The sequence below is a fragment of the Rattus rattus genome, chromosome 1 (assembly GCF_011064425.1).
Source record: "Rattus rattus isolate New Zealand chromosome 1, Rrattus_CSIRO_v1, whole genome shotgun sequence".
NCBI classification, from domain to species: Eukaryota; Metazoa; Chordata; class Mammalia; order Rodentia; family Muridae; genus Rattus; species Rattus rattus.
Window position 1 is genome coordinate 90,461,302 of NC_046154.1, and position 26,904 is coordinate 90,488,205.

General features: G+C 49.7%; 1 protein-coding gene across 4 annotated transcripts in view; it reads right to left on the reverse strand.

The window, feature by feature from the left end:
- Znf618 (zinc finger protein 618) overlaps positions 1-26,679 on the reverse strand; it is a 55,397-nt gene extending 28,718 nt beyond the window's left edge. For 2 of the 4 annotated variants that reach the window (XM_032903131.1, XM_032903106.1), the window contains exons 1-8: positions 26,268-26,679; positions 19,571-19,666; positions 16,744-16,821; positions 16,155-16,193; positions 11,080-11,169; positions 10,256-10,291; positions 10,085-10,162; positions 1,961-2,050 (exon numbers count right to left, since the gene is read on the reverse strand). In XM_032903131.1, coding sequence (XP_032759022.1) covers positions 1,961-2,050; positions 10,085-10,162; positions 10,256-10,291; positions 11,080-11,169; positions 16,155-16,193; positions 16,744-16,821; positions 19,571-19,666; positions 26,268-26,667 — 907 coding nt within the window. In that variant the 5' untranslated portion in view covers positions 26,668-26,679. The remainder of the gene's footprint in view (positions 1-1,960; positions 2,051-10,084; positions 10,163-10,255; positions 10,292-11,079; positions 11,170-16,154; positions 16,194-16,743; positions 16,822-19,570; positions 19,667-26,267) is intronic. The other 2 variants (XM_032903124.1, XM_032903115.1) reach the window with 1 other exon arrangement.
- Between the last annotated feature and the right edge of the window lie 225 nt (positions 26,680-26,904).

Below are 26,904 nucleotides of genomic sequence, written 5' to 3' on the forward strand. Positions count from 1 at the left end.
AGGCTACTGTCTCCTGCCCAGCCTTGATGAAGCCAATCTTGGCTGACACTAGCCTAAATCTCATGATACTTTTTTTTTAAAGGTGCTTTTAAAATCCTCAGAAGACATCAGAAAGTGGGGACCAGAGAAACACATTCAACAGACAGATGCCTACAGAAAAACAGAGCCTACAACACAGATAAAAACCAAACAAAAATAAAAGAAATATAGGGTGTCCACTGGGACAGAAGCACTGGGCTATCAGAGAAGTCAGGGTGTACGTGGTGTTCCTCTTCCTGTTGTGTGCCAATGCACATGACGCACAGCTTCAGGGTGGAGGGGTAGGCTTACAGATGCCTGGAGGAATTCAGGGCCTACCCACCATCTTACTAACATAATGAATAGAACAGCATGCTCTGGGAAGAAAAGAGATAGCACAGATGCTGACGAGCTGCCTCAGGTCTTGTGAGAAGTCCTCTCACAAGTGCACTCTAGGTAGCACACTCTTTGGCACTGGGCAGCAGCTCCCCACAAACAGCCCTGACGCTGGGTACCAACATCAGGAGTAGACATCAAATGGACAGGATGGTACCCAGTCCATGGGAGCCGCTGGCTGGCTGGTGGTTCTCTCTCTCTCTCTCTCTCTCTCTCTCTCTCTCTCTCTCTCTCTCTCTCTCTCTCTCTCTCTCTCTGTATGCATTAGGGCCACAGTAGATGCCTACCTGAAAGTCATCTCCTGTTGCTGATGTCAGTCCAGATTCTGGGGTAGAAAGACCACAAGAACTCCCACAGATCGAAACCTGGTCCCAGAGAAGCTCACCATGCAAAGGGTCACACAACAGCCCAGCACAGAACTAATCTAAGAACTACAGCCCAGTGCAAATACAGGATTGAAGCTGCCATCCAAAGAGGGGTGACCCTCAGCCTTATCACTCTGCCAGCAGAGAGGAATTCCTTGGGAAGCAACCCCTTTTGAGCAGTGATACCTCTCCCCTTACTCGGATACTCTCAGGGAGGCTACCTGCCTATGCTGCTGCCAAAGGCCTGGGACCACCCCAGACAGTGGCTTAGATGCTGTGACCCTGTTGTAGGCTGTCCCTCTCCCCAACTTTTCTCATTCTCAAAGTGGGGGATCATCCCCACAGTTATGTAGTGAGATGTCCACACAGGTAAATTAGCAGAGGCTCCTAAACACCTCACCCTACTGCCTGAGAGGCTATGTAAGTCCTGCCTCATCCCAACTTATGTCTCTCCACTGCACAGGAAAGGGTGAGAGGCTGAGAACCTCCAGCTCATACATTTAGGGATAGACCTTCCCCTGACTGCCATCTGCAGAAAGCTACCCAGGAAGTCACCAGGTAGGCTTCCAGGCATCAGGAGACTGGAGGGCTAGATGCTCCCTGGAGGGGCCGTGGCGTAACTTCCTATCCTTGCCAGGGGAGGAGTAAGGGATGACCATGGTCTCCAGTAACCCTGCGAGCCCTGGGCCCAATTTTCAGGTCTTTTGCTTTCCACCGTAGCATGCTGTTTGTCTCCTTAGTTTTCTACCACTCGGTCTATCTTGCTCTCCCATCACCAAGGTTGGGCCTTGGTCCACTAGAAGGAAATCTACATCACAAGATAGATACTGTGGGGGTGTGAGTAGAGTCAGGACATCCACCACGTGCTGGTGTCTGGAAAAGGTGGGGACAGGGTCCACTGCAGTTCTTGGACAAACCACATCTATTAGACACCTACTCTATGAGAGAGTATCCTAAGCTACTTTGAGCAGGCTCTTCTGAGTCAGTTTCTGAGCAGGCTTTCTAGGCCATTCTACCTCAAAGTCTACCTCGTGGGCCCAGGACAGACCCAGACACCTGATAGCCCAAACCCAAGTTCACCTTATGGACACCTTCCCTGGCAAGGCTCCAGAGTCCTGGCCAGTGGCTAACCACTGTCCCTCCCCAGGTCTCCCCATCCCCCGACTGGAGAAGTAACTCACTGATGGGGGCATGTAAGGCCACGTGCTCCTGGTAGGGCGTGTAGTACTTGTACTGCTTTCCACAGAACTCACAGGTGTAATTGCCAGTTTCTGCAGAAGGAGAAAGAAGTGTGAGAACAGGCACCTGCCCCCCCAAGAGATTAGCTCTCTCTTAGCACCCAAACTGCGATTCATTGTGGGCTCACCAACCAGACTCAACTTGGACTGTGGAGTTGGTACTCTCTGGTTCATCCCGGTGTGGCCTCTTTTTCAATTCCTGACAGTTGGTGCTCTGTGTATGGGGTGGGGCTGCTGAGATGGGTGCATGTACACATGTGCATGGGTTCTCATACGCGCGGAGGCCTGAGGTCAACTCGGGGCATTTTCCTCCACAGTCGTTTACTTCATATTTTGAGGAAAGGTCTCTTGCTGGGCTTTTGGATGACTGGCTGGCCAGTACCTTTGTTTGCCAGCTTGGGATCGCAGGCATACGCCACCTGCTGCACCTGATTTTTTATTTGGGTCCTGGGGATCTGAAGAAAGGTCCTCATGTCTCCATGCAAACACTTTACGAACTGAACCAACTCTCCTGCCCCTAACCACTTCATCCCTCCAATTTCCTCACTGTAAGAGGGAGGTAACAGCAGGGATGTCCAGAGGACTGCCGTGAGGGTTAGCTCTGAGTATGGAATTCTTAGAACAGTGCCTGGCATGTCCCAGTCTCAGGTCTCGAAAGCCCCAGTCCTGGTGCTAAGAAGAACCCAGCTGGACACCTAAAGCCAGCCATTCCATCAGCCTCTCTGCAAGCCTTGCCCACTGCAGGAGTCACAACCATGGTCCCTTATCTCCAGGGTGTCCCTAACCACCAGAGCTGAGGTCCTACTTCTTAGTCCTCACTAGGCTTGAATATTTGTTGTTTGCTTATTTATCATTATATGTGTCTGAGGTGTGTGGGTGCATGCATGCTACAGAGTACATGTAGAGGTCACAGAACAACTTAATGGGGTTGGTTCAACCCTCTTTCTACCTTTGCATGGGTTCTGGGGACCAAGCTTTGGTATCAGGCATGAGGTAATGAGGCAAGCACTTTATCTCTGAGCCATCTTGCTGGCCCATCCCTGGGCTCTTACCAGTATATCTCTCTAGGTTCTGCCCAAATTCTCCTTTAAAGATGCCTGATGTAAAATGGTTCGTTTGGGGTCAGTTATAAAATACTGACAAATATGAGCTCAAAATTTTTTTAAAGGAGCAAGTGCCATCTTCGACGATCCCTATACCAAGGGGAACATCATCTACCAGGGCATCAACAGCTGCCCCGGCCCTGCCCCATGTTTCTCTCCGGTGTTTCTCTGCTGCTACCATTTGTCTGGCTCCTATGGCCTTGAATTAGCCAGCCCTGATCGATATCCTCTTTGTAACCTGGTGTATTCAATCGACAATACTTTGTGGACATCTTGCCCAATCAATAAGTATTGATCTCCAGGACTGCCTTTATTGGCTACATGGCTCCCATGGGACTTGGGAATTTGCTGAGCCAGTTGCCCTCCACCAAGGGACACTCAGATTGTTTCAAGTCGCCCCACCCCCTTATTAAAAAATGCTGGAATCCACACCCGTGCAGGGGCTTTTGCACACTTGGTACATGATCTAAAAATAAAGGTCGCTGCTCAGGAGACTGCCCGTGGCTTCCGAGGGATAGGTGGGGAAGGGCAAGCCTTTTGGAGGCTTCTGCTAGCCATGGCACCATCACCCAACCACATCCTGTACTATGACTACCCCTCTATTTTGCATATTTGACCTGGGAAGGAGGACCCAATTACCTTACAGGTTTATTTTCCATTTCTTTGATTTCTAAGGAAATTGATTATTTTTCTTGTATAATTAACTGTAGTTTTTCTTTTGTGAATCTCCTTTAAAAATCACTAAACTATTTGTAGGTTCACGGTACCAACATTCTGTCACATGTATTACGGGCAGCCTTGTCTCTGCTGGCTTCTTAGTCTCCCTTTGCTTTCCTCTCCCAAGATGGATGCTTTAGGATTTTGCGTAGTTAAACGATTTTTGGATCTGACTCATGAATACTGAAAAGGTGTGTGATCTTAGTCCCTGTCAAGGTTATTAGATCAACTGTATTAATTATATTATTTCAGTCTTATATAACCTTATCCGTTTGCTCCAGCCAAGACTAGAGGCTGCAATAAACTCCCCCACTCCATTGCTTTTCTGGATTCACTTTTTAATTTAGGCACATTATTGCTTGGTGTATGAAAATTTGTGGCTCAAAATCTTTACTGGCGGACTAGGAAACTTGCTTAGCATGTAGGATGCCCTATGTTCCCTCCCCAGTTCTGCATAAACTGCACATGGTGGTGCACACTTGTAATCCCAGCAGTAGGGATGCAAGGCAAGAGGTTCAATATGATCCTCATCTACATATGGGATTCTCTGTTATCCTGGGCTATGTGACATGAGACCCTGTCCTAACACACTGCACCTAAGTGGTTCCCAGACCAGTAACATTAACACCAAAGGAGGCTGACAGAAACCCAAGATCTGTTAAAAGAAAATCTCTATGGGTGTGGCCCATAAGTTCGTTTTAATGAGAACGTCCCAATGCATGGGAAAGTTTAAGAAGCATTGCTCAAACATTTAATTAAACCATTTTATTAGTTCGTCTGGCGTTAATATTATTAAGTTCCTAGTGATTTGTGAGGTCGTGATTCCTACGTGTTTGCATGTGTCTAATGACATGTTCCTACACAATCCTATGCTTTCATTCATTAAGCAGGGATGACACTGATGTGGGGGCTGAGCAGAAACTGTCATGTCCTTATCCTCAAGGAGCTACGTAGAAAGGGAGGCAGATGATCAAACCATCACACAACTTCAAAGCTGCACCCACAGTATGCAGGCACAAGGAGACAGACAGCGCCACAATAAGCCATGACGGGGGCCTTTAATCTCTTTAAGGGAGAAGGGCAAAGTCCCCAAGAAAGTACACACAGAAGAAACGAGAAAAGATAAGGGAAGAACTAGGTACGATGCTGGTAAACCATTAGTGACTGGGATTACTTCAAATGAGCTTGACAGCTTCCGTTTTCTCACCGGGGAGATTATACGGCTTGCTTTTATTGCCATGATCGATTTGGCTTTACATGGTGAACAAACCCAAAATGTTCCAACAAGATGCCCCAAGAAGGGAACTCCAAGCTCTGAATCTCTATGCCACACATAATGTCATTACAAATATTTAAGATCACTTAGAGGTTATCTACACACATATATGAAAGGTAAGTACATTCTGCATTTAGACTCAGATCCCATCCTGGAATATTTCATTATGATATGCAAAAATCTAAACATCAAAACCTATTATTGGTTTTAAACATCTTGGCTGCAGGAGCGTCAACCTGCACTTTTTTCTGTGCTTTTTACACTGGCTTGTCCTCTGGTGCTCTGGCTGCTTAGGGTAGGAGCTCTTTGCTTTTCCATTTTCACCTGTGTTCCATTATTTTTCAATATTCCTTATTATTTTAGACAGCACTGATAATTGTTAACAGTGGGACAGAAATGGCATTTTAAAGCCTTTTACTTTTGAGAAAGGGCATTTAACCGGCCACTTACTAAGCTGAAACAATATTTATTTGTATTTACTTGTCTCTTTATGGATACCATGTGTGCGGATGCCCATGGAGACCAGGAGTGGGTGTCTGATCTCCTGAAGCTGGGGTTATAGGCGTGTGCTATAAACTTCTGGATGTGGGCACTGGGAATTGAACTCCGGTCCTCTAGGAGAGCAACCTTTAACCACTGACACTCTCTCCAGACCTTTTTCTGAGACATTTTAGCACATGTAAGAAAGTCTCACAGCACAGATCAACCACCAGGCTCTACTCCAGAGATTCTGATGCCACAGGTTTGGTCTGGAGTCAAAGAATCTCCATCTTGGATAAACTCTGAGGAGCTGAACCTGCTGGCAAGGACCACACTCTGAGCCCATAGGATTAGCTAGTCGGTTGTTGTGCACAGCACTGTAACACTTTACTGTGTTAATCACCAATCCATGCCTCTCTTTTACTTTCAATTTTTATTCTGTTTTAGGGGCAGGATTTCACACAGCTCATGCTGGCTCTGAACTCACTACATGGTTGAGTTTGGCATGCCCCACTATGCCCAATTTATCTGGTGCTAGAGATAGAGCCCAGGGAGGGTCTGAGCACATTAGGCCAAGTATCCAACTACCAGTTGAGCTACTCTTGGTCCAGTTTTATAACTCACACCTACATTAGGATAATCTATAGCATATGCACTCAGCTTCTGTAATTTGACCTACAATGGTTTAAAATGTACTTGTTCTGAGTTCACACATCCCCTGACACTACAGCTTCTCGGGTGCTTACACATGCTCCACCAATCAGTTTGCTGAGTATATTTTTAAAAAACGTTTTTCTAAATGCACTTTTTATTTGCATGTCAATTCCAATTTGTCCAGGTATAAAATTCTTATAGCCTCTCTCCTTCCAAACATACCCACTTTCTTAGCACATACAATATTGCCAAGATGATGTTCTTATTCTCAAGACGTTTGCTTGAAACTCAGGGGTAGATATGACTTGTTTTCTACATGTAGATGGCTCATTTTCCCTCTTTCTACCTACAGGTTTAAAGCCACTAGGATCTTCTGATGTCAGGATAGCCACATCCTGACATTATGACAAGCCTTTCAAACTCTCACACACAGAAGCTCCATTAGCTCAGCAACTTTTTCTTCTATGATATCTTTGCGATCTTTGTCACACCGGTCACATTATCAGTTCCTTTGAGCCGGTTCCCTGTTCTTACACATTTCTCATGATCTTCTGTTACCTTTTCGATTATCCTTCATGTTGCTAATTACTTCCGTGCAGACCAATTCTGTCATTAACGCCATGCAGTGCTCCATTCTGCTTTTGTATTGTTTCCCCAAAAATCCTTTCTCATCTTCTTCTGTTCTGTTCCTTTTTATCTTATCCTACTGCTTTTCACCATACAACCCCAAGCACCACAGAACCACAGGGCCATACAACCATAAACTGTCCATCTACTACCCACATGCTGAAGTGCTAGATTCTACTGTGAGGCCATATGGAGTTGGGACCTTTGAGACTTGATTAGGATTTGGTGAGATGGTGAGGGGAGGAACCACATGGGACTAGTGTCCTTAGAAGAGACATCAGGTCTCAGTGTCCCATCTCCCTTCCCCTGCCACCCAGAAGGGGTGACATATGAAGGTCATCTGCAAACCAGGAAGACACAACTCACCAGAACCTAACCCCATGGGCAGGCCAACATTGGGCTTCCAGATGTTGTAGCAGTTACTGTTAATCCTTTAGGTTGTGCGGTTTGTTATGGAAGCCCATGTGGGAGATGAGTGGTAACAACTTCCTCTTTCTCCTCCTCCACCACTTCTTCCTCCCTTTCCCCTCCACACAGGATTCTTGCTTTATAGTCTAAGCTGGCCTTGAACTTGAAATTCTCCTGGCTTAGCACTCAGTACTAGGATTACAAGAAAGCACTGCCGTATTGAACCTATATTAATTTCTTACATGTGATGTACAGAAATGGTTCTGTCTAGACTTGGTGACAGTGTTTAGAGATACAGTCTTCCCTGGACTCTTCTACGCACTTTCCTTGTCAAGTGGGGTTTTCATTGTTCCTGAGCTTTTGTTTCTGATTTTCATGTTCTCTCCCTTATCCAAGCATAAAGATCATGTGAGCCAGCTTCCCTTTCTCATAGATGAAAACTGTCCTCCACGTCCCTCCTGCCACGGCCACAGCAGCCAACCCCGCTCTGCAGCTGATGGCGACTGGCAGCCAGCCAGCACTCTTCTTCCAACGACTGTCCTGTTTACTAGGACTTTGCTTCCTCCTCTCCCATAGGCTCAGCTGATGCTTCGTGGAAAGCAGACTCTCCTCCAGGAACCCTCCTGGACCTGGGGCTTCCCTTAGGGTACCCAGGCTCCCCTTGTCCTATGCCCATTATATTTTTTAGAGATTCATGGCACGGGCTTCCTCGTGTAGTATCCTCTTCCTCTCCCACACACCCTCACTCTACAGGGATCCTGACATGGCTGCTGCTACCTTAGTTCTGCTGGGGCAAGCTAGGGGTGTGCTGATTACCAACCCTGGGTTCCTCAGGGAAATTCCAGCAGACTCAGTGGGGAGTCCTCCAGACCCTAGAAAGGGCTGCACATCAGATTATGCACAGAACAAGGTCCATCCTGCTCCACACCCTATTTTGTTTGTTTGGTTGGTTGGTTTGGCTTTGAAGATGCAGATTCTCTGTGTGGTTCTGGCAGCCCTAGAACTCACTCTGTAGACCAGGCTGCCCTCAAACTCTGAGATCCACGAGAGCCATCTGTCTTTGCTTCCTGGAGTTCTGGGATTAAAGGCATGTGCACCCTGCATCTTAATGGGCAGTCTGTAGGTTCTACTTAGTTAATGTGACAAGGACCACACTAATTTACTTACAATAGTGTTTTACCTAATCCCTGTGTCCATGCTGAATGGGGAGGGCTGTAGTCATTCCATGGCAAGATGGATCAGACAGACTTCACAAGTAGGAGGACACCATCCAGCTTGGTGCAGAGTTGGGGTGTAGGTTTGGGCCAGCTCTCAAATTCCTGTCCCTGTTGGCTTCCCAGTAACACCCTCATCTCACACCCTGGATAAGAGTCAGGAACTGGGCTGGACATATATTCCCTAGCTGTGGAGATGTTCTAATTTCTGTCCCCAGCTTCCAGGTGAGCGGAAGCGCCCTGGCAGGGGTGAGCACCTGCTGAGCTTCTACAGCGTCACTCTCAGTTTGGAGTTTCTTTTCCCAGCCCACAAGATGATCTTCACACTCCCATGTGTCCAATGTTTGCCGTGTATGCAACAGGCACTGCATGAGGCCCTCTGCAGACACAGTTCCCTCTGCAGGCTCCTGAATGAGTCGAGAAGAGCAACCCCTGAGCATCTTGAGAGAGCAGGAGGAAAAGGCCCTACGGGCAGCATCTGGAACCTTCCAAGATCCCAGGCAGAGCTCCCTTCTACACGGCATCCCCCTCTTTTGTGTGTTAGCTCATCAGATTCCTTTCCCCCACATTCTGTTTTGGTGTGTACTTTTGCAAACAGCCTTGGATCCTTATCGTAACAACAGTCCATAAAACTCTCTTCTTGTAGGACAGTTACTGAAGCACAGGAAACACATGAAAGGAACATTCTGGAACTCTGAAGGGACAAACAGAAAAGTCTCCCTCTTTGTGGTCCTACTGTACCTGCTTCCACTGACCATGGAGATCTCTCCCTATCTAGTCTCCTCCTAGTGGCCTGAGTTCCTCTCTACCCTGACTCTGGCTCAGCTCCATAAAGACCAAGACACCGGATCCTAAAACTCAGAGTCCTCAAAGCCATGAATCCACCACTGTGTCTCCTCCCTTTGCCAGAGCCAGTGTGCATGTGTACACACCATACACACCTCTGCCTGTGAGGTAGGGCTCCATTCCCACCTGTATTTGCCTTGAAAGCTTCTCAGTTTTCATTCTTTGGGTTCTCGCTCTCTGCTCACTTGTCTACGATCCCACACCCCTGATCTCCATGTGAGTTGCCCAAGTACAGAGCCATGTCTGTCAACTACATCTGTACAACCTTCAAGACAAGTTTGCTGAAGACAAACAACTTATAAGAGTGGTTCTTGTCCTTGGGGGTTTGATGGGGTGTCTACATCTGGAAGAAGCTGCCCTACTCAGCTCTGTTCACTGAGGTATCCCTCAAATGTCCTCGGTCATTACCCTCTGAGCACCTAGCATGTTCTAGGCACCATGTTAACATGCAGTCTGCAACCTCATTAGCATCTACCACTGCTATGGGAGGCAGAAGTTCAGGAGGCCAACAGGGAACCATAAATGAATTGCCAAAACAAGGCTAGCATGCAGCTGTGGGCTGGCTACTGTCATTCCCGTGACCTTGACCACACCCTGACTGCAGCTCCTTGAAGGCTAATGTCCTGAGACTGCTCAGCCCAACTGTCAGCTGCAAAGTTCCAGATACAGCCTTCCTAGAGTACAGTTCAGCCCACCTCCCTCACCCAACCCCACCAGCCCTTGACCCCAGGGTCCCGCATACTTGGTCCGATTTTCTGGAAAGGCTCTGGAGGCTCCTCCTTCACCTCATCAGTGGCCACGACACCTTGGTCAAAGGGGTCTGTGGGAGAACACACGGCCTTAAGCATGCTGCTCACCTCAGATATAAGAGCCCAGCTGGGGACAGAGAAAACGGGCGGTCACAAAGACTTACCTGCCTGATTCTCGGGAGCCCCTTCCACACTGAACACTGTACCCAGGCGGGAGGCGACAGCCGCAGGAGGAAAAAACAAACAGGAGTCCTGTTAGTCCCTGGAAATTGCTACTTCTGCCAGCCATGCCTAGGTTTATGGGGTTGCCTGTGCCACCAGAAGGCCTGACCTGGCCCATGAGGAAACCATGAAGAAGGCAGGGCCACAGTAAGACACATTGCCCAACCCTGGCCCACTCTTCCTTCCTCCTCACTAGGGGCTCGGAATGCCCCAGCAGGCATGGGATGGAAGAACAGGAGGAAAGGGGCTCAAAGAGGATGAAGGGAAACAGGAGGTGAGAGGAGAGTGGGGCAGAGGCAGCAGGCCTTACACTGCTCCTCAGTGGTGAAGGTGTAGGACTGGATAGGGAACCTCGAGTCCTTTCTGGGCATAAAACCCTCTTTCTAGGAATCTTAACATTCTACAGAGGAATAGCTTGAATTTATTGTTCTAACACCCACCTCTATAATCTAAGATGTCAAAGGATATCATTCATTTTAACAAATTGGTTTAATTTCACTATAGAATGCAAACACTCAATATAAAACTGTAAAATAGACCTGACCTCAAGTTTCAATATTCAACTCACTTTGAACTATTTAAAAAAACCCCAGCAGTTACATTTGGATCTGCCACAGAAGGGAACACGTATATGAAGGGACATTCCCTCCCCAGAATCCTGCATGGTAGGTTCCTCTCCCCGGGGATATGGCACTATGTGGTGACAGTGATCTGGAAGAAGGGCACTTCTCTGGTGTGACTCCCAAGAGTGAGGGGCCTGACTCACCATCCACAGCATGGAGGTCTCGGTGCTCCTGGAAGCAGCTGTAGTATTTGTATTTCTTCCCACAGATGTCACACGTGTACCTGAAATTGTCTGGGGAGAGGGAACAGAAAGATACAGAGCTTAACAGCACACTGGTCACTCAGGGTGAGGTTGCTGCTCAGTACACCAGACCCTGGAATCAAGATGGAAGCAAGCCAGTCCGGCCCCAGTTGTAGGGTCCGATGGAGAACTTGATCCTGATCCATTGGGCCTCAGCAACGCCCACCTCTTCTGAACAGAAGCGGCTGTGGTCCTACTCACTCCCTGGACCTCTGAGCAGCTCCTCCTCCATGCTTAGGCAAGGCCCCCTCTATCCCACTCTGAACTTCCATTCCAGGGCAGCCTTAGAGTGCATTCTGGGACTATAAGGCTTGGATTGTGACAGCAGGTGTCCTCTGTGGAGATCCTAAGACACCTGGGAGTTCTGATTCCCCAAACTGACCCTCAAACCCTCCCTGCGAGAGCTAAGTTCTCTAGGACCTGACTCTAGAGGATCTCATCTCCCATCTCAGAAGAGTAACAATTACTGCAGCTCCCATGGAGAAGGCCAGGTAGATGTAACTGTGATCAAGGTAGCTGGGCCAGGCTCTTCTCTTGGGTTCTCTCAACTTGTCCTTTCAACAGAGGGGAGAAGCAGTCTCCTATGAATGTATGAGTGATCTGCCCAAGCCCTATGGAGGCCTGGCTTCAGAGGTATGCTGATGCCCCTTGCAGCTAGTGTTCACACCCCATGTAACTCCTTCTCTTGGTGATTAGGAGAATGTGGTCAAAGTGATGGGGTGTCATTCTGAAGTTAGGTGACAGGCAGTTAGGGCCTTGGCCTTGCACAGGCCACCAGATCCCTGCCTGCTCACCCTGTGGTGGCTGCTATGTTCTCAGTTTAGTCATAGAGAGATGCAGGTAGCAAGGAGTTGAGTCTGACCCTCTGAGGTCCTTAGACCAGTAGTTTGAGAGGGACGGGACCCTGTAACCCTCACCTCCTCACCCAACCAAACCTAGAAGAAACCCCTACAAGCTGAGCCCTGGGATGAGACCACAGCTCTGGCCAACCCTACCTGTAGTCCTGTGGAGTCTCTGAGCCAGAGGACCCTGAAAAGCCACATTCAAATTCCTAACCATAGAGACTAGGAGAAAACCAGGCTTGGTTGCTTTGCGTCATTAAGTTTTATAGACTTGTTCTACTAAGATAGCTAACACTGGCCCAAGTTTGCCTGTTCTGTAGGCCTCCTACAGTGAGGCCAGCAGCAACCAGGCCTGCACCTTTCCTTCCAGGGCACACCCTCTTGCATTTGGACTAGCTGAGACCCAGTGTATGTGAATGACCCGTGGAGAGCCTGTGAATTCTATCTCCCCAGGGTCCCTAGGCAGCATGCAGAGAAACAGCAGCTTCCTGAAAGCTGCACAGAGGGAAGAAGAGAGAGCTAGGGACCAACTATTCACTTAACTTAAAGCCAAAGCAAGTCAGGGTACACGGCCATTCTGTGCTTAGATAAACCACGCTGGGGTGCTGTGTTCTTTCTGGACCCGTTTCCTGCTCCTTGGCATCCAGTAGAAGAGCCAATGAAATACTCCATGCCAAGGCTGTACCACCCTGGGTAGGATAGGAAGGTTTCTGCCCCCCTAGCTGAAGTCAGAGACATGAAGAACAGTAGCCATCTTTCTTCCCACCTCTGCCTTCATCTCATCTCTGGAACTGGTGTCTTCTGAGGGTGTCTTATCAGACACCAAGACTGCAGAGATGAGCTGTCACCACCTGAGGAGCTCATAGCTTAGACACTTGTAGCTATTCACAGGATCTAAGTACCAGGCTCTTCCAAGGGAGAAGCTGGTCTCTGCTCCCCCTCCCCCTCCCCACATTCCCTATCTAATTTCTGAAGGGGGGTCAGGGACACAAATCAGGTGACCCCAGGTCCTCTCTAGAGCTGCTACTTTAATACCACCTCTGTCCCCATGGCAAGCAGGGATTTTTCCTCAGAAAAAAACCTTCTTCCTATTCTGTCCCATAATCCTCAGCTTCTCTCATAATTCTATCTTCTTCTCTGGATACCAAGAGGGAAAGCTACCCAGGGGCTAATTCCAGATGAGGCTTCATCCTGACTTTCCTCTCCCAGATTGCCCAGAGTTGCCTGCCCTCTGCCACTGCTCCCTCTGCTTGCTTCTGTCTGCCCACAGTGTCTCCTGTCAGCAGGCCTGCTCCCTTTTCCACAGGCCGCATTTCCCTCCCGCAGCTTCCTGTCACTGAAAGCCACCCCACCCTCCCCGCTGAATCCACCTTGTCTTCTCATATTCCAGAATTTTAATGGAAGGGTTGAATAGGGAGAGAGAGTTATTCCCAAAGGAGTCTGTCAGTTAAACCATGTTTTCACAAGAGAGCTTGGAGTCCCAGGAATGCCACCATAGACCTGTCACAGGAGGCAGATTCTGGGATGAGACACTTAAGTCCAAACCCCACTCTACCATTCACAAAAGTATGACTGACTTTGGATTCACTCCCTAATGCCCCTGTGAGATGGGAATAACAGCCTATAGAATGAAGAATGGAACAAGATACAGCTGTAAGGCATTTTCTTAATTACTGATTGCTCAGAGAGCAAGGGCCCAGCCCATTGTGAATGGTGCCATCCCTGGGCTGGTGGTCCTGGGTTCTGTAAGAAAGCAGACTAAGGAAGCCAGCCAGTAAGCAGTCCCCTCCATGGCCTCTGCGTCAGTTCCTGCCTCCAGGTTTCTGCCCTGTTTGAGTTCCTGTCCTGACTTCCTTTACTGATGAACACTGCTGTGGGAGTATAAGCCAAATACATCTCTTTTCTCCACAGGTTGTTTTTGGTTGTGGTGTTTCATCATGGCAATAGTAACCCTAAGTAAGACAGAACACAATAGCTATCACCTGACTAACAAGGTAGATGTCACCCAGCAGGGTTTTCCAGAGAAGACCTAGGAGATGAATATGAGAGCTGGAGAAGGTATATGGTGGGGGACTGGTCTTCGATCCTCTCATACTGAGAGATGGTTGAGCAGGTGGGTGTATCTCTGTGTGTGATACTGGACTGTCTCCCAGTATCCCAGTATCTGTGCATGACAGATCCTTAGACTAGGAAGCATAAGGACTGTTTGGCCAGGCCTGTCTCTACTGCTAAGAAGATGAATGACTTCCACTCTCTGGGACCCGGAGTCTTCATGTGCAAAGTGGCAGTCTGAAGTTGACAGGAGCCTTTCAGCTCCAATGCCCTACAGCTCTGTGCCAAGGCTGACCCATACGCTCACTAGACACAGAGCGCTGCTCCAGGCCTGATCTAGGTTGAGACATAAGACAGAAAAGACAACATTCTGGCTATGGGAAAAATGGCCCATAAAGAGGAAGGAAATACATAAGGAAAGGTCTAAAAACACATTTACCACAGCACCAACACCAGTGAGCTCATGCAGTGGAAACCAGATACAGCACAACAGCCCATTGACAGGCTTCTACCGAGGCCAGAGACCCAGAATAGCCAAGGAAGGAAGGATAAATAGGGAAGGTCTTTAAATGTGTGGCTGACCACAGGCAGACCACAGGGGTGAGAAAAGAAGGGAGGAGTAATTGAAGCAGACAGAGACAGGGCTGGGCTGTGGGAGAGACAGCTGCCGTGCCTCCCCAGCTATAGTATACGGCAGGTGTCTAGCCAACCTGAACTCAGGATCTACATCAGCTTTGCTTCCCACTCAGAGTCAGTGACTCAACAACAATGACCTCAGGGCTTGGCTTCAGGTACAGAGTCTTCTTCAGCTCCGGCTAGTGTAAACACTGACCTGCTCTGCTTTGGGGAATATTCATTATCTTTGAGTATTCTATAATGGGGCAACAAAAAAATGAACAGGATCACATTCTGGCTCTTGGGGTCCGATCCTGTCACCATCTTTACTGGTAGGGATCTAGCCTCATGTCCCCTTGGAGTTTCACTACATGTGAGGGGCTGGGGACGGAGATACCATGCCCCTCCTCACTATCTAGTCCTCCACAAAAAACATGCCTTGGCCCCCACAGAATAAAGCGTTTATGTCTTAAGCAAGTAGCTTGGTCTTTCTACCCACAGAAAGTGCTGTGGACCTTTGCTCAAGAAGCAGAAAGCAGACTCTTTCTAGGGTGCCCAATCTTCTGACTTCCATTAGCACTCCTTGCACCCGCCCTGCCCCCATGCCCGTGCTTTCTGACAGTAGACGAGCTCCTCTGTGCCTGGCTTCATTCATCAGAGAAGAGCTCTGTGCACACACCCATTGGTACCTAGACCGCATCCATCCACACTTCTATGTGCGGTCCTTTAGGTGACTGGACTTACCCAGCCACTCCCACCACTCAGTACCTGGTGGCTTCTGCTTTCGAGTTGTCAGGGACAACACTCTAAGAACATTTGAGTTTGATGGACCTAGATACATGTCCATCTGTGACAGTCACTGAAGGTAGAGCTCTTAAAGCTCATGTCCACAGAGAGGGTGGAAGCGTAGAGGTTTGACCTCAGAGTGTACCCCGTGGGCTGTCTGCTTGTTATCCCATGAGGGTGGAGTTGGAGGGAGGGCAAGCAGGACTTGTGGGCATCTATCACAGGGCCCCAGCATCTAGAACCCTGCCTGAAACAAAGCACCACGATGCAACTGTCCCAGGGGCTGAGTGTCCTCTGGGAGAACTGTTCCCCAACATAGGTTACAGAACCCGAAGCCCATAACTCGGGGTCCAAAGTACACTGACAGTTTCTTCTGGGGATGTTCACGGTGGCATGGGACACCCAGAGCAAAGATGTCAATTATGTTCGTGTGAGTACAACTCAAGGTTTCCCAGAGATACTTGGTCAGAGCACCCTTTTGTGAGAGGAATCTCCTCAGAATGTGCATGCTATGGAACCCACTTTGAGAAGGCCTGATCTTATTTCAGAAGACCCCTCTGGTCCTAAGGCCTGGCCTCCAGCTACATGTCTGTCAGAGGCTGTCCTGGGGAGGAAGGAACAGCTACTTCCCATGCCCCGTGCTTGGTCCCCACCAACCCAGGATGTGGGAAAAGTACTTACTGCTCTGGGAGGCTCCCTCTCCTGAGGTGGCTTCAGTATCTGTGAGAGAAAGAAGGAGATAGGAAGGAGATGGCCAACAGGCAAGAATGATGACGGGGGAAGGGCTGGGCCAAGGGAGAGACAGAGTGGAGCAGCTATGGGGTGTTGGGAAGTGCTGTCCACCCATGGACATTCTGAAGGACAAGGCTCATTTCTGCCTTGAGGCTCAAAGTCAGCAAGGCCTGCACCTAGGTCTCTCTTTCCCATCACATGACTCAGGAGGGGGCAAGTGCCAGTTCATTTATCCCCTGACCTACAGAATGGGAAACAGCTTCCGGCCCCTCTCTTGAGTTGTCAGGAGGGACAGGGAGGGGACGTGAGCACATGGCCTCGTGGGGGAGGGGGAGGTGATAACAGAGCCAGACGGAGCATCCCTAAGGTTCTCAGAGGCCAAAGCCAGGGGCCTAACACCTGAATCCTCATTATTCTTCCCACATCAAGAAGGCTTCTTCCTTCCTCCAATGGCCCTCCCTCCTCCATTGAAGGAGCGTGAGCTGTCAGAGCCCAGAGGGATACCAAGCAGAGCACAGGATAACCAGATGCCAGTCACCTCGGTGTGCCCGCACGTGCGTCTGGAAGCAGTTGTAGTACTTGTACTTCTTGCCACAGATCCCGCATTCATAGGACCCTGGAAAACAGCAGGAAAAGAGCCCATTAGCTATCTTGTCTCCACAAGGCCCAGCACCCACAGCTGTCACTGGGTAGGGATGGAGCCTTGGCAGACATTGAGGACCAACAGAGATGGCACTGAGCTGGAGTTCATGGAACCTGTACTTTACAGCCACCTGCAGCCGCCTCTGTGCCTCAGCTTCCGAATCTGTAAGATGAAGGTGGTGGCCGTGACTGAGTCCTGACCGTCTACATTGAGAGGAGAAAGGAGAGGGACCCAGAGTGCTCTGCGATGAGCCACCACACCATAAGGATGTCACTCAGGCTGACCTGCTCCCAGCAGGGAACAGAGAGGATTTCCACAGGCTTCACGGTGAGGCCACGGGGCTTCCAGTCCCTGTTCAGCACCTGCCAACAGCCTGACCCTGGGAACCTCTCCAGACCTCACAGACTTTGGTCTGTTCACCTGCCTCCAGCTGGTTCTTCATTTCCTCTAGCAAGTGTCCAGTCCCAGACAGACGAGCTCGCCAAGAAGAGCAGTCCCCACCTGCTGAGGAACCGTGGTGCTCTCAGACACAGAGAACAGGCTCACAGTACACACACACACACACACACACACACACACACACACACACACACACACACACACACACACACAGCTAGCTTCTCCCTCTTGGAGCCTTTTCCAGGTGCAGAGAGTTAAAATGGCTGACCCTCAAGTGGACCCCAAAATGACCCACCATGTAGGGCCTGAAACAAAGTCCATGGCAGGGAGGCTGGATCCTACCAACAGGCCTAAGCTGTCAAGGGACCCCAGGTAAAGTGCCTCCTCCTCTCCACTGGGCAAAGGCCTCCTGCAGGTTCAAGGCTACTTGGACCCAGCTCCTACCTTCCAGAAGAGACAGGCCAGGAAGAATGTGCAAGAAGTCTTGGTCCCAGGACAGGCCATACACCAGTCGCTATGTCTGGGGACCGAGGCAGGAGCCTTCCCAGAAAACTCCTGGCACCCTGCAGTCAAGGTGGGGAACATCACTTCTTCTTTAGCGCAGCTCCAGAGAAGGAGTTTGGCCATTCACAGTTTGTACCTCAGTGTCTCCTCTAGAGACGGCAACGAGGCTAATGAGAAGGCCGAATGAGCACCAGGCTCTCTGTATTCACATGGGGGTGACCATGGTTACTAATGGCCGCTCTCTGTTCCTGGGCCTAGAAGCAGAGACTCTTCTGTCAGGCAGCCTTGAAGAGTCTGGGTGCTGATCCTCTCCTCCTACCTGAACTCACTTTTACCTGTCTGAGTGTTGGACTCCTCACCTGCCTCTTACAGTGACAGCAAGACACAGACAGAGCACATGAGCCACTGGCACAGCAGAAGTACTAGGGGACAGTGGCCGATGCCTGTGTTACTGTGAGACGCTCCGGGGCCACTGCCATCCTATTTCCACACAGCACTCAGAAGCTGGGCTCTGAGGAGTTTCTGCATACATCACCCCTGACGCGCTGGGAAGGACACAAGCCCATAGTGGTAGAGCACATTTATGTCTCTGCATTCAGCCCTGTGGCTGGCACACGGTGAGGACTCAGTATTTCATGGTGGCTTGCTGATATACTCACTCATCAATCACTAAGTGATAACTTCCTGACTTTCTTTTTGGTGCCTTCACCCACTCTAACAGCTTCTGCCAGTTTCTTTCCACCAACCAAGGATTTATTGAGCTTTTGCGATGGCCAGGCACCAAGGCTCGGCAGCAAGATAGATGTGATCCTTGCCCTCCATCTAATGGGGGGCAGAAGGGTCAGTAGGCCTGGAGAAAACTTGGTGATGGTGTTGTGACAGCCAATGTAGGACCTGGAGGCTCGAGGCGAGACCCTGGCCAGCTATAGTGAGGAGTGCAGTCTACAGAGTCAATGCTACTTATAATGAGTGGCTTTAAGGCCATCCATCCATCTCCTCTGCTTATAGAGAGCTGAGGGCGCGTGCTGCCATGCTCTCTGACCATCTCCCAACCCCCTTCGAGAGTAGGACGGGCACCATATGCTGGCTGGAGGGATTCCCAAGCTCATCCCACATGCGGCAATCCCTGTGTGTGGAAGGTGCTAAATGGGCTGGGAAGCAGGGAGCTCCCCAGGGTGGTGGCCTCACTGAACAGTAAGGGCAACCAACCTGGGTCCAAATATTAGCTCACTGCCAACCAGTCAGGAAAGCCCCCAGTAAGTGACAGGACTCCCCTCTGTGAACAACAGCCAGATGGTGAGTCCTTAGCACGAGGCCTGGTAGTGAGCAGGAACTCACTAAGTGAGGGCTGTGGTCACCACCAGTCTTTCAAATGTGCTTCCTTCAGAACCAAAGTTCCAGAATGCTCAGGAGGAGGGTGATCCTGGCCAACAGGGACAGAGAAAATGCTTAATGCCTAGCCTTGTGCTGGGGATACACAAGGCACAAAGCTGCTTCAGGCTGGAAGTCCTGCAGGGAAGGACTGAGGTCCCAAACGTGGGTAGCTGTGGGATGCTCCTCCTTCCACGTCTGGGATCTGTAGGAAGTGCTGCTGAAATGGTTCAGAGAGCCTAAACCACCAGATGTCCAGATGTCCTGTCATCCCTTAGGGTAGATTCAAGATCTGCTCACAATGGCTGGATGGGATGAGGGTGGCCCCTCAGGCCCTGAGGTACTAGCAGAGCTTGCTCACTCAGGGTATACAGCTGGCAGCCACGGCCAGCTGTGCCCACCCTCCATGCTGACCCAAATCAGGCCACATCCCTCAGCCATCACGTACCAGATGCATATCTCAAAGCTTGGTCAAAAATCCAGGTCCCTGAATACCGACTCCGAACAGATCCGCCGTGGGGGCTGCCTTCCGGAGCTTTTCCATCTGAATTACGTAAGAAATCAGAAAGAGCCCTTAACGTTGGAGAATGCCTTATTATTTAGCTTAGGGTCAAGGCCAGCTGGGGAAAAGGGTGGCCAGGCACCTGGACTATCAGGGCTTCAGTCCTCCTCGCTGACATTAACAAGAGTAGGTAGGGGACTATGTGGCAACCTCCTCGACTTGATAACTTTTGCTGGCAGCTGGGTGATATGACATGTCTATCATCCCCAAACTCAGGAGGCTGAGGTGGGAGGACGGCGGGTTTAAAGCTAGCTGGCTACACTACATAGTGAGCTTTAGGCCAACTAAGCTACAGAGCTAGACTCTTTCTCAAAACTAATAAACAGGGCTAGAGAGACAGCTCAGCTGGTATAGTACTAGCCTTGCAAGCATGAGGATCTAAATTCAATCCCCAGAAATCATGTAAAAGACACTGGTCATGAGGTACATTCCTATAATCCTAGCACTGCGGAGGTCAGGATAGATAGATCGATCCCTGGTGCTGGCTGGTAAGCCAGGTTATTATACTTGGTAAGTTCTGGGCCAACAAGAGCCCCTTCCTGGATCCAAAGGAGGTGGGGTGGTGGTACCTGAGGAATGGTATGTGAGAACCTGAGGTTGTGCTATGGCCTCTACACACACACACACACACACACACACACACACACACACACACACACACACACACACACACACACACACACGTATCTAACAGAACTGTAAATGAAGAAGCCATTAAGAACATAGACCCTCACCTGGTTTTTAGCATACATCTTGGAGGGAGTTCAAAGAATCAAGTCACACCATGAAGCAAAGCCCATGGTCCGTGGCTCCCTGCTCACACATTCTAGCCATCCAAGCACTTTCCCTACAAACACTAGCAATCAGCATGAAGGGAAGGCCAAGCCCTGTCTCGTTCTACTGAAGGTAAGAAATCTTCATTCGCAGATACAGGAGCCAATTGAGGAAGGAAGAAAGTTGTATCTGTTTCATCAAGAAGTGTGTTTTTGATAATTCTTTATTTTTACACTTACTATTTATCTAAATTTGTTCTTGACAAGTTGCAGGCTAATCACAACTCAGTGGGGGGGAGGGGGACTAAGAGGTTTTAAAGTGCAGAGCTTTATGATCCCAGGAAAAATTTTTCCCCCAGAAATTTCTATTTCAATTTATGTACCTCTTGTTGTGGCAGATGAGTGTGAAACAGTGATCAATAAAAGACTTTCAAGCATAAAAAATATATTACATTAGGAAAAAACCCTGTGGGGGAAGCGGGCTAGAAATGGGAGTTCAAGGAGGGGGAGGGGGAAAGGAAGATATAAAATCTCAGTCTGCTAAAGATGAGCTTGTTCAGATGTCCTCTAAAAGTGACAACGGCGGGCCCTAAAAAGCAGTGGCATTGTGATTATTTTGCAAAATGCCACCTTTAAAAAGCAATACAATATCCGAGGAACTATAACATGTGCAGTTGATGAGAAATGAAAAGACGTTCTTGCAGGAGGCCTGAACTGAGGGTGTTTGGTGCCCATCACCTCAGTCATCCTGGACGTGCCAATGACCTGAGTGGAGCTGGTGCCAGAGCCCAGCTCGTGTTTTAGTCCACCTCTAAAGCTCTTCTCACAACACTGCTCCCTTTGGTCCTAACGGTCCAGCGTGCTTAGTCCACTGAGCATTCCAGACAGTGGGGTAGACCCCGCTCTTCCAATTTACAGCCAGGACCCCCTTCCAACAGGGATTCTCCACCCGAACCCCTTCCCGGTTTACCCCAGATGGAGAGTCAACAGCAGAGGGAACTGGGCCTGGAGGGCAACCCGCACTGCTCCTCCCCTTGTGGCTGCAGCAAAAAAAAACCCCTAAGTGTTGCTTCTGGTGCGCTCAGGCACATAGATCTGCCAATAGCCTATTGAAATAGGAAACGCACTATCGGCTGGCATTACCAAGTAGGACCTGGCACCTTTCCTCCTGGATTTGTCAAGCACTGAAGCCCACGTGGGTGTCTGAACTTGTCACTCCATCCAGAGCTACAGCCCTGTGGCTTCCAAATGACTGGGGTTCCCTCTTCCTCCTCCACTCTCCATCCCAGGATGGCTTTTGCACGCAGCATGCCTATTCTCTGCCCAGGACACCTCCCTGCAGAATCTAGTTTCCATCTGACTCATGATTCTCGTAGCTGGGCTAGCCGCCATCCTTGCCTACCTCCGGGACCAGAAACTCATTCTCTCATAGGTTTTACCTTGTTATCAATAATTCCTGTCACAAGCGACTTCCTGGTAGCCACTCCATACTGGCTGCATCTCCCAGAATATGTATGTTTAGTGTCCCAAAATACTGTAGGTAGTGAGAATTTAGCCTCCATCACTCCGCCCCTTGGCCCCTACAGGCTCCTCTGCTTCTCCAGGAAGCAATTCTCGGCTTGCCCATGTACCCCTCTCTATACCGCCTTAACATCTGAAAATGACCTGGCTGGCTCAGTATTCACAAGAAGCAGAGTCCAGTGGAGGCAAAACTGTCTCCATGAACATGGGACACCCAGGCTCTGGTTGGTTCCACAGCACCGGGAAGAGCACTTACTCCATGATGGGAAAACTAGAAAACCAGAACGAGTGCCTGTGGTCCTTATCTCTTGGGACCAGACAGTGGTCTGTGATGATGTCCTAGCTGTGGTAAGCACAAGTGGCCTTCCTGATGTCGATCTAGCATGATGACAGCAAACAGGTCCCACTGCCAATTTCTGGATTCCCGCTGACTGGCAGTGCACTGCATTGAGGAGTTTGTGTTGAGGAGTCAGTTAATGATGCTAACCATGAACCTGGAATTTGGAGTGGCAACAGTGGTGCCTGCATGTGTCATTCTTCATAAAGGAACTAAAACCTCGTGTATCCCAGCCCCTCCCCAGGCTGTAGGGCAGAGCTCTACCTACAGCATATCAAATGAGCAAGGCATCGGCTCACACATCCACTCACTTCTCTAGCAATACTGTCAGGCTCAATATCATCTCTGCTTTTGTTAAGAAAAAAAATATGAACCCTGGGTCTGGCCCATAAATCCCAAACTGACTGTAACTGCTTTGACATGCTAAGATCAAGACATGCCCTTCTCAGCACAGGCCCTCTCTAGGTAGTAGCCAGCCTTCTGGGCACCGACAGCTACAGCAGGATTCTCCGAGCCAATGTCATCCATGTACCCATGACCCTGGTTCCTTCAAAGGAAATGTCTTGAATAATGTTTGTGTCCCTGGGAAAACTGTTGATGGCTTACGTCCAGTGAGGACTTGGGTATGCTTCATTGCCCGAAGCCGTGTGACTGAACAGGGACACTATTCTCTTCAGTAACAGAGCCTACTTCTGAGCTCAGAGTGTGCTGTGTGAGCAAAGCACATGCCTGTTACCATGGGACTCAGAACCATGAACACTCAGATACCAGGGCAAGAAGGCACACACACCAGCACTTCACTTATGCTCAAAAGCAGGGCCAAGGCAGATGCTATCAGGAGAGCAGGCTCTTAGAAACAGGAGTTGTACACCACCAGAGTGCTGTGTGGCAAGTACTGTCCTGCTTCCCACAAGATATGGGGTCAGGTCAAGCGAGAGTTTGCAGACCCTGCTGTCCACATCTACACCCAGCACAGACTCTAACAGTCAACCATTCCCTCTTTGAGATTCTCAACATTAAACTCTCTCCACAGCCACAGATGAGACCAGGACCTGGGCTCCAGGCAAAATCTATTTTCCAGCAAGAGATGAGTTTGTTTCTCTTCCTACAGATAGTCCCTGGGTTCTATCTGTGGCTTTGACAACAAAGTCAGGACAGCGTTCTGTTAGCCTGACCCTCTGCACAAACCACACAGCAAGAAGGATTTGCCTTGGGGACAGGAGAGGAGCCATATGGTCCTATGTGGCACAGCTTTCCAGATGGTGGCTTTCCTTGGGGTCATCTCGGAGTATTCTATAATCTCTTCTACCAAGAGGAGGCTACAGGAAATTACCCAACACACTCAAGACTTAAGCTGTAGGTAGGGCAACCTAGAAGGGAATGGGAACTCATCTGGGACTGACTTTCTTTCTCATCCCCACCCCAGGTCTATATCGCATTGGCTTATTTCTTAGACTAGGGAGAAAAGCAGGTACTTCACATAACCAGCACTCAGACTTTCCTATTTCAAGAGTTTGTTCATCCATCACTAGGCACAGTACCAAGTACTTAGCACTCCTCCTACCACGTCCTCATATAACACTGTATGGTGGGTATTGTGGCACACAGAGGCCTCACGCCATGAGTCAGAGAGCCTAGGCGTGCTTTCCATTGCAGGCACCACAGAGATGAACCGTTCATCAGTCAGCACTGTTCTGTCTACTACTGTTTCAGTTCCCACATCCATGAGGTGAGCAGGTGGGTCCTCAAAATAAGAACCTTTGGCTGGCAGGAAGACCAGGGCCTTCACTGTGTGGGTCACTGGCTCAGGGAAGGTGCTCCACAGTTCCCTGATCTGCCTGCTGGACCCTGACCAGATCTGCACTCAGCTGCCCTCCATAGGACACCTGGGGAAGGGTAGCAATGGCTGCTGGCCTTGAAGTGTATTAGCGTGAGAATAAAGGCATGCCCTCTTCTCCAGTCACAGGTCCTGGAGGAAGCTTGGTCTTGGTCTTGGTCTTGGGGACTGAACGCTGAGGGGTAGAGATAGGCAAGGCTCCCCACCAAACATCTTTTGTCCAGCTGTCCTTCATCCTGCCCGAAGGATGCAGGTACTTCTTAGCCTCCTCAGATGAAGGGCAGCCATATGAATAGTTTGGTCTGGCATCTAAATGGAAGCCACACCTCCTCCTTCTCGCTCTAGCAGTCAGTGGCCTGCATGAGTTCATCTAGGGCTTGCTATCCTCTGCCATCTGGCCCTTTATGAAAATGGCTACCTGTGCTAGAGCCTAGAGACAAGTAGAGCCCTGTGTGAGCCACAGTGGACTATGTCGAGGAGAAATAAATTTTTAGGGTTCTGAGTTACCAAGACCAACGACTTTTGAGACCTTTCATTACTGCAGCATCACCAAGCCCCATCCTGACATCCAGTCATAGTAACATAACCAACATAGCTTCCCACAGGCCAGCATCTTGTTAGGCACTGTGGAGCAGGAGTAGGGAGCAGAAATCAGGCAGGTCCTAGAGATCTAACCTCCAGGGGCTCCCATGGAACAGGCACAGTCCATGGTGACCCCTCTGGCCAGAGGAGATCAGAAAGGAGGAAAGACAGCTCTGGAATTGCCCTTGAAGGAAAAGCTGAACTTGGGAAATGGATGGAGGAATTCCCAGAAGGGGAGCAGGAAGAGCAGACGGGATTACAGACGTGCTGAGAGGTCTGGGATGAGCAGAAGCCAAAAACTAAAAACGGACAATGGAGGACCCCGGTGCTGTGGCCTTGGTTCTGGAGAAGGCAGGAGTCAGTCTCAAGGTTTGTATAGAGAAACAACATGGTGTGTGTTTTGTATTTCCTGTAGCTTCCTTGAAACCAGCTCAACAGAGTATGTCAGGCAGAGAGACACAAAAGATGGCTGGTCATGGAACCCATATGGGGCCATGAATGACAGCTGGAAGGGAGCAGGAACATAGGAAGAGAACAGGCATAGGACTTGAGGGTTAATCGTGGAAACAAAGAGCATCTCCCCGTGATGCCTTGTGGGTCACAAACAGTATGCAAACCTGGAAGACAGAGGGGCTTAGACGGAAGGAGGGACAGGCCAGACCTGGACCACTAAAGGTAGATGACCATATAGGGGGGAAGAGCACACCCAAGAACACTCGGGACATGATAACCATGGAGGGAGATGAGGATGGACGTATCCATGTGCAGCCAGACTCAGAAGCACCTCAGTAGCAGGGTAAGGAAGGAGGGCTTTGTCTCGCTGTCTCTGGGATTCAAAGCTGTGGCTCATCAATATGCTGAGCCATCAATGTGTTGTTTGGCAGATTTCAAAAGCCAACCTGAGAGCCAATGTTGAAAGCCAGAGGAATTCACACCAAGATGTTCACATGGTGGGCACAGGATCTGTGCAGAGATCTGGCGGGGCTGAGCCACTTGAACCACTTGAGGTGACTCTCAAGAGGCTGTCAAACGTTGTGATGTGGGGCCGTTGGACGCAGCTCCCACTTCCTGCTCCACAGGCTCAGTAAGCTATCAGGGCCGTAAGGCCATCTGAGTCCTTGAACCTGGCAGTAGTATGGGGAGTCACTTAGAGAGCTGAGGAGGGAAATCACAGCCTTAGAGCAGGTTACCACTAGACTCTTCCACGTACAGGAAGGCACACAACTATCCCCGATCAAAAAGAACCTCCCCAAAATTCCCCCAATCAGGCCAGGGACAAAGCAGACAGGACTCTTGTATTCAGAATTCTGAGCAAGCAGTAAGGGCCTGTGTGGTTCACTGGGCCAGCGACAGAGCTCGACAGAACCATGGGGTCTTGTTACACCAGGCAGAAAGTGAACTCTTCAGGTTAGAACTCACCACGCAAAGCCAAGCAGGAGCTCTGCTTTCTACACGGGGCAGAGCGAGCCACTGAAGGTGGCCTTCCAGACTACACATTTCTACCCTGGTTGCGGTTCTCACTCAGGCACTCACCTAGGGTCTGCTGGTTGCGGACGCCACCGATCACCACGCAGATCTCGGCAGGCACATCGCCAGTGCCATCCTGGCCGCCTGCATTCTCCTCCTTGGCCTCGCCCTGCCAGATGACCTCCTGTATGTAGTCGTCTGGTACTTCTGTTTTCACCTTCACCTCCGTCATCGTCCCCTGCTCAGCAATCAGCGAGGCCTCAGCCGGCTCCGGGCCCTCCACCTTGGTGCTCTTTTGACTGTGCTTCAAGAGTTCCCTGAGAAAGAAGAGAAGCCATTCAGAGGGGACCCAGGACTTTCCATTGGCACACAGGGAAACCCACCAGTTCTTAGTACCACACAGACTCACAACAAGGCTGTGTATTAAATATAAAGGAGGGTTCCCTGGCCTCTCACACGGCCCCATTTTACATCTGGGTAAGTGAAGGTCTAAAGCCTTCCAGAGTACCCAGCTCACCCTGTCATTTGTTGGTACCTTTCACAACTGGAGTTACAAGTAACCTCAAAAGGCACCTCTGGATACTGGGAATGCATTCCTGTATCAAGGCAGGGAGCCTTGACAGATGCAGGTTCTGGATCAGGCAGCTTGGGCCCTGGTCCGCCAGCTGTACTGTGAGCAGTGTGCTCAGGGCATGCCAAATCT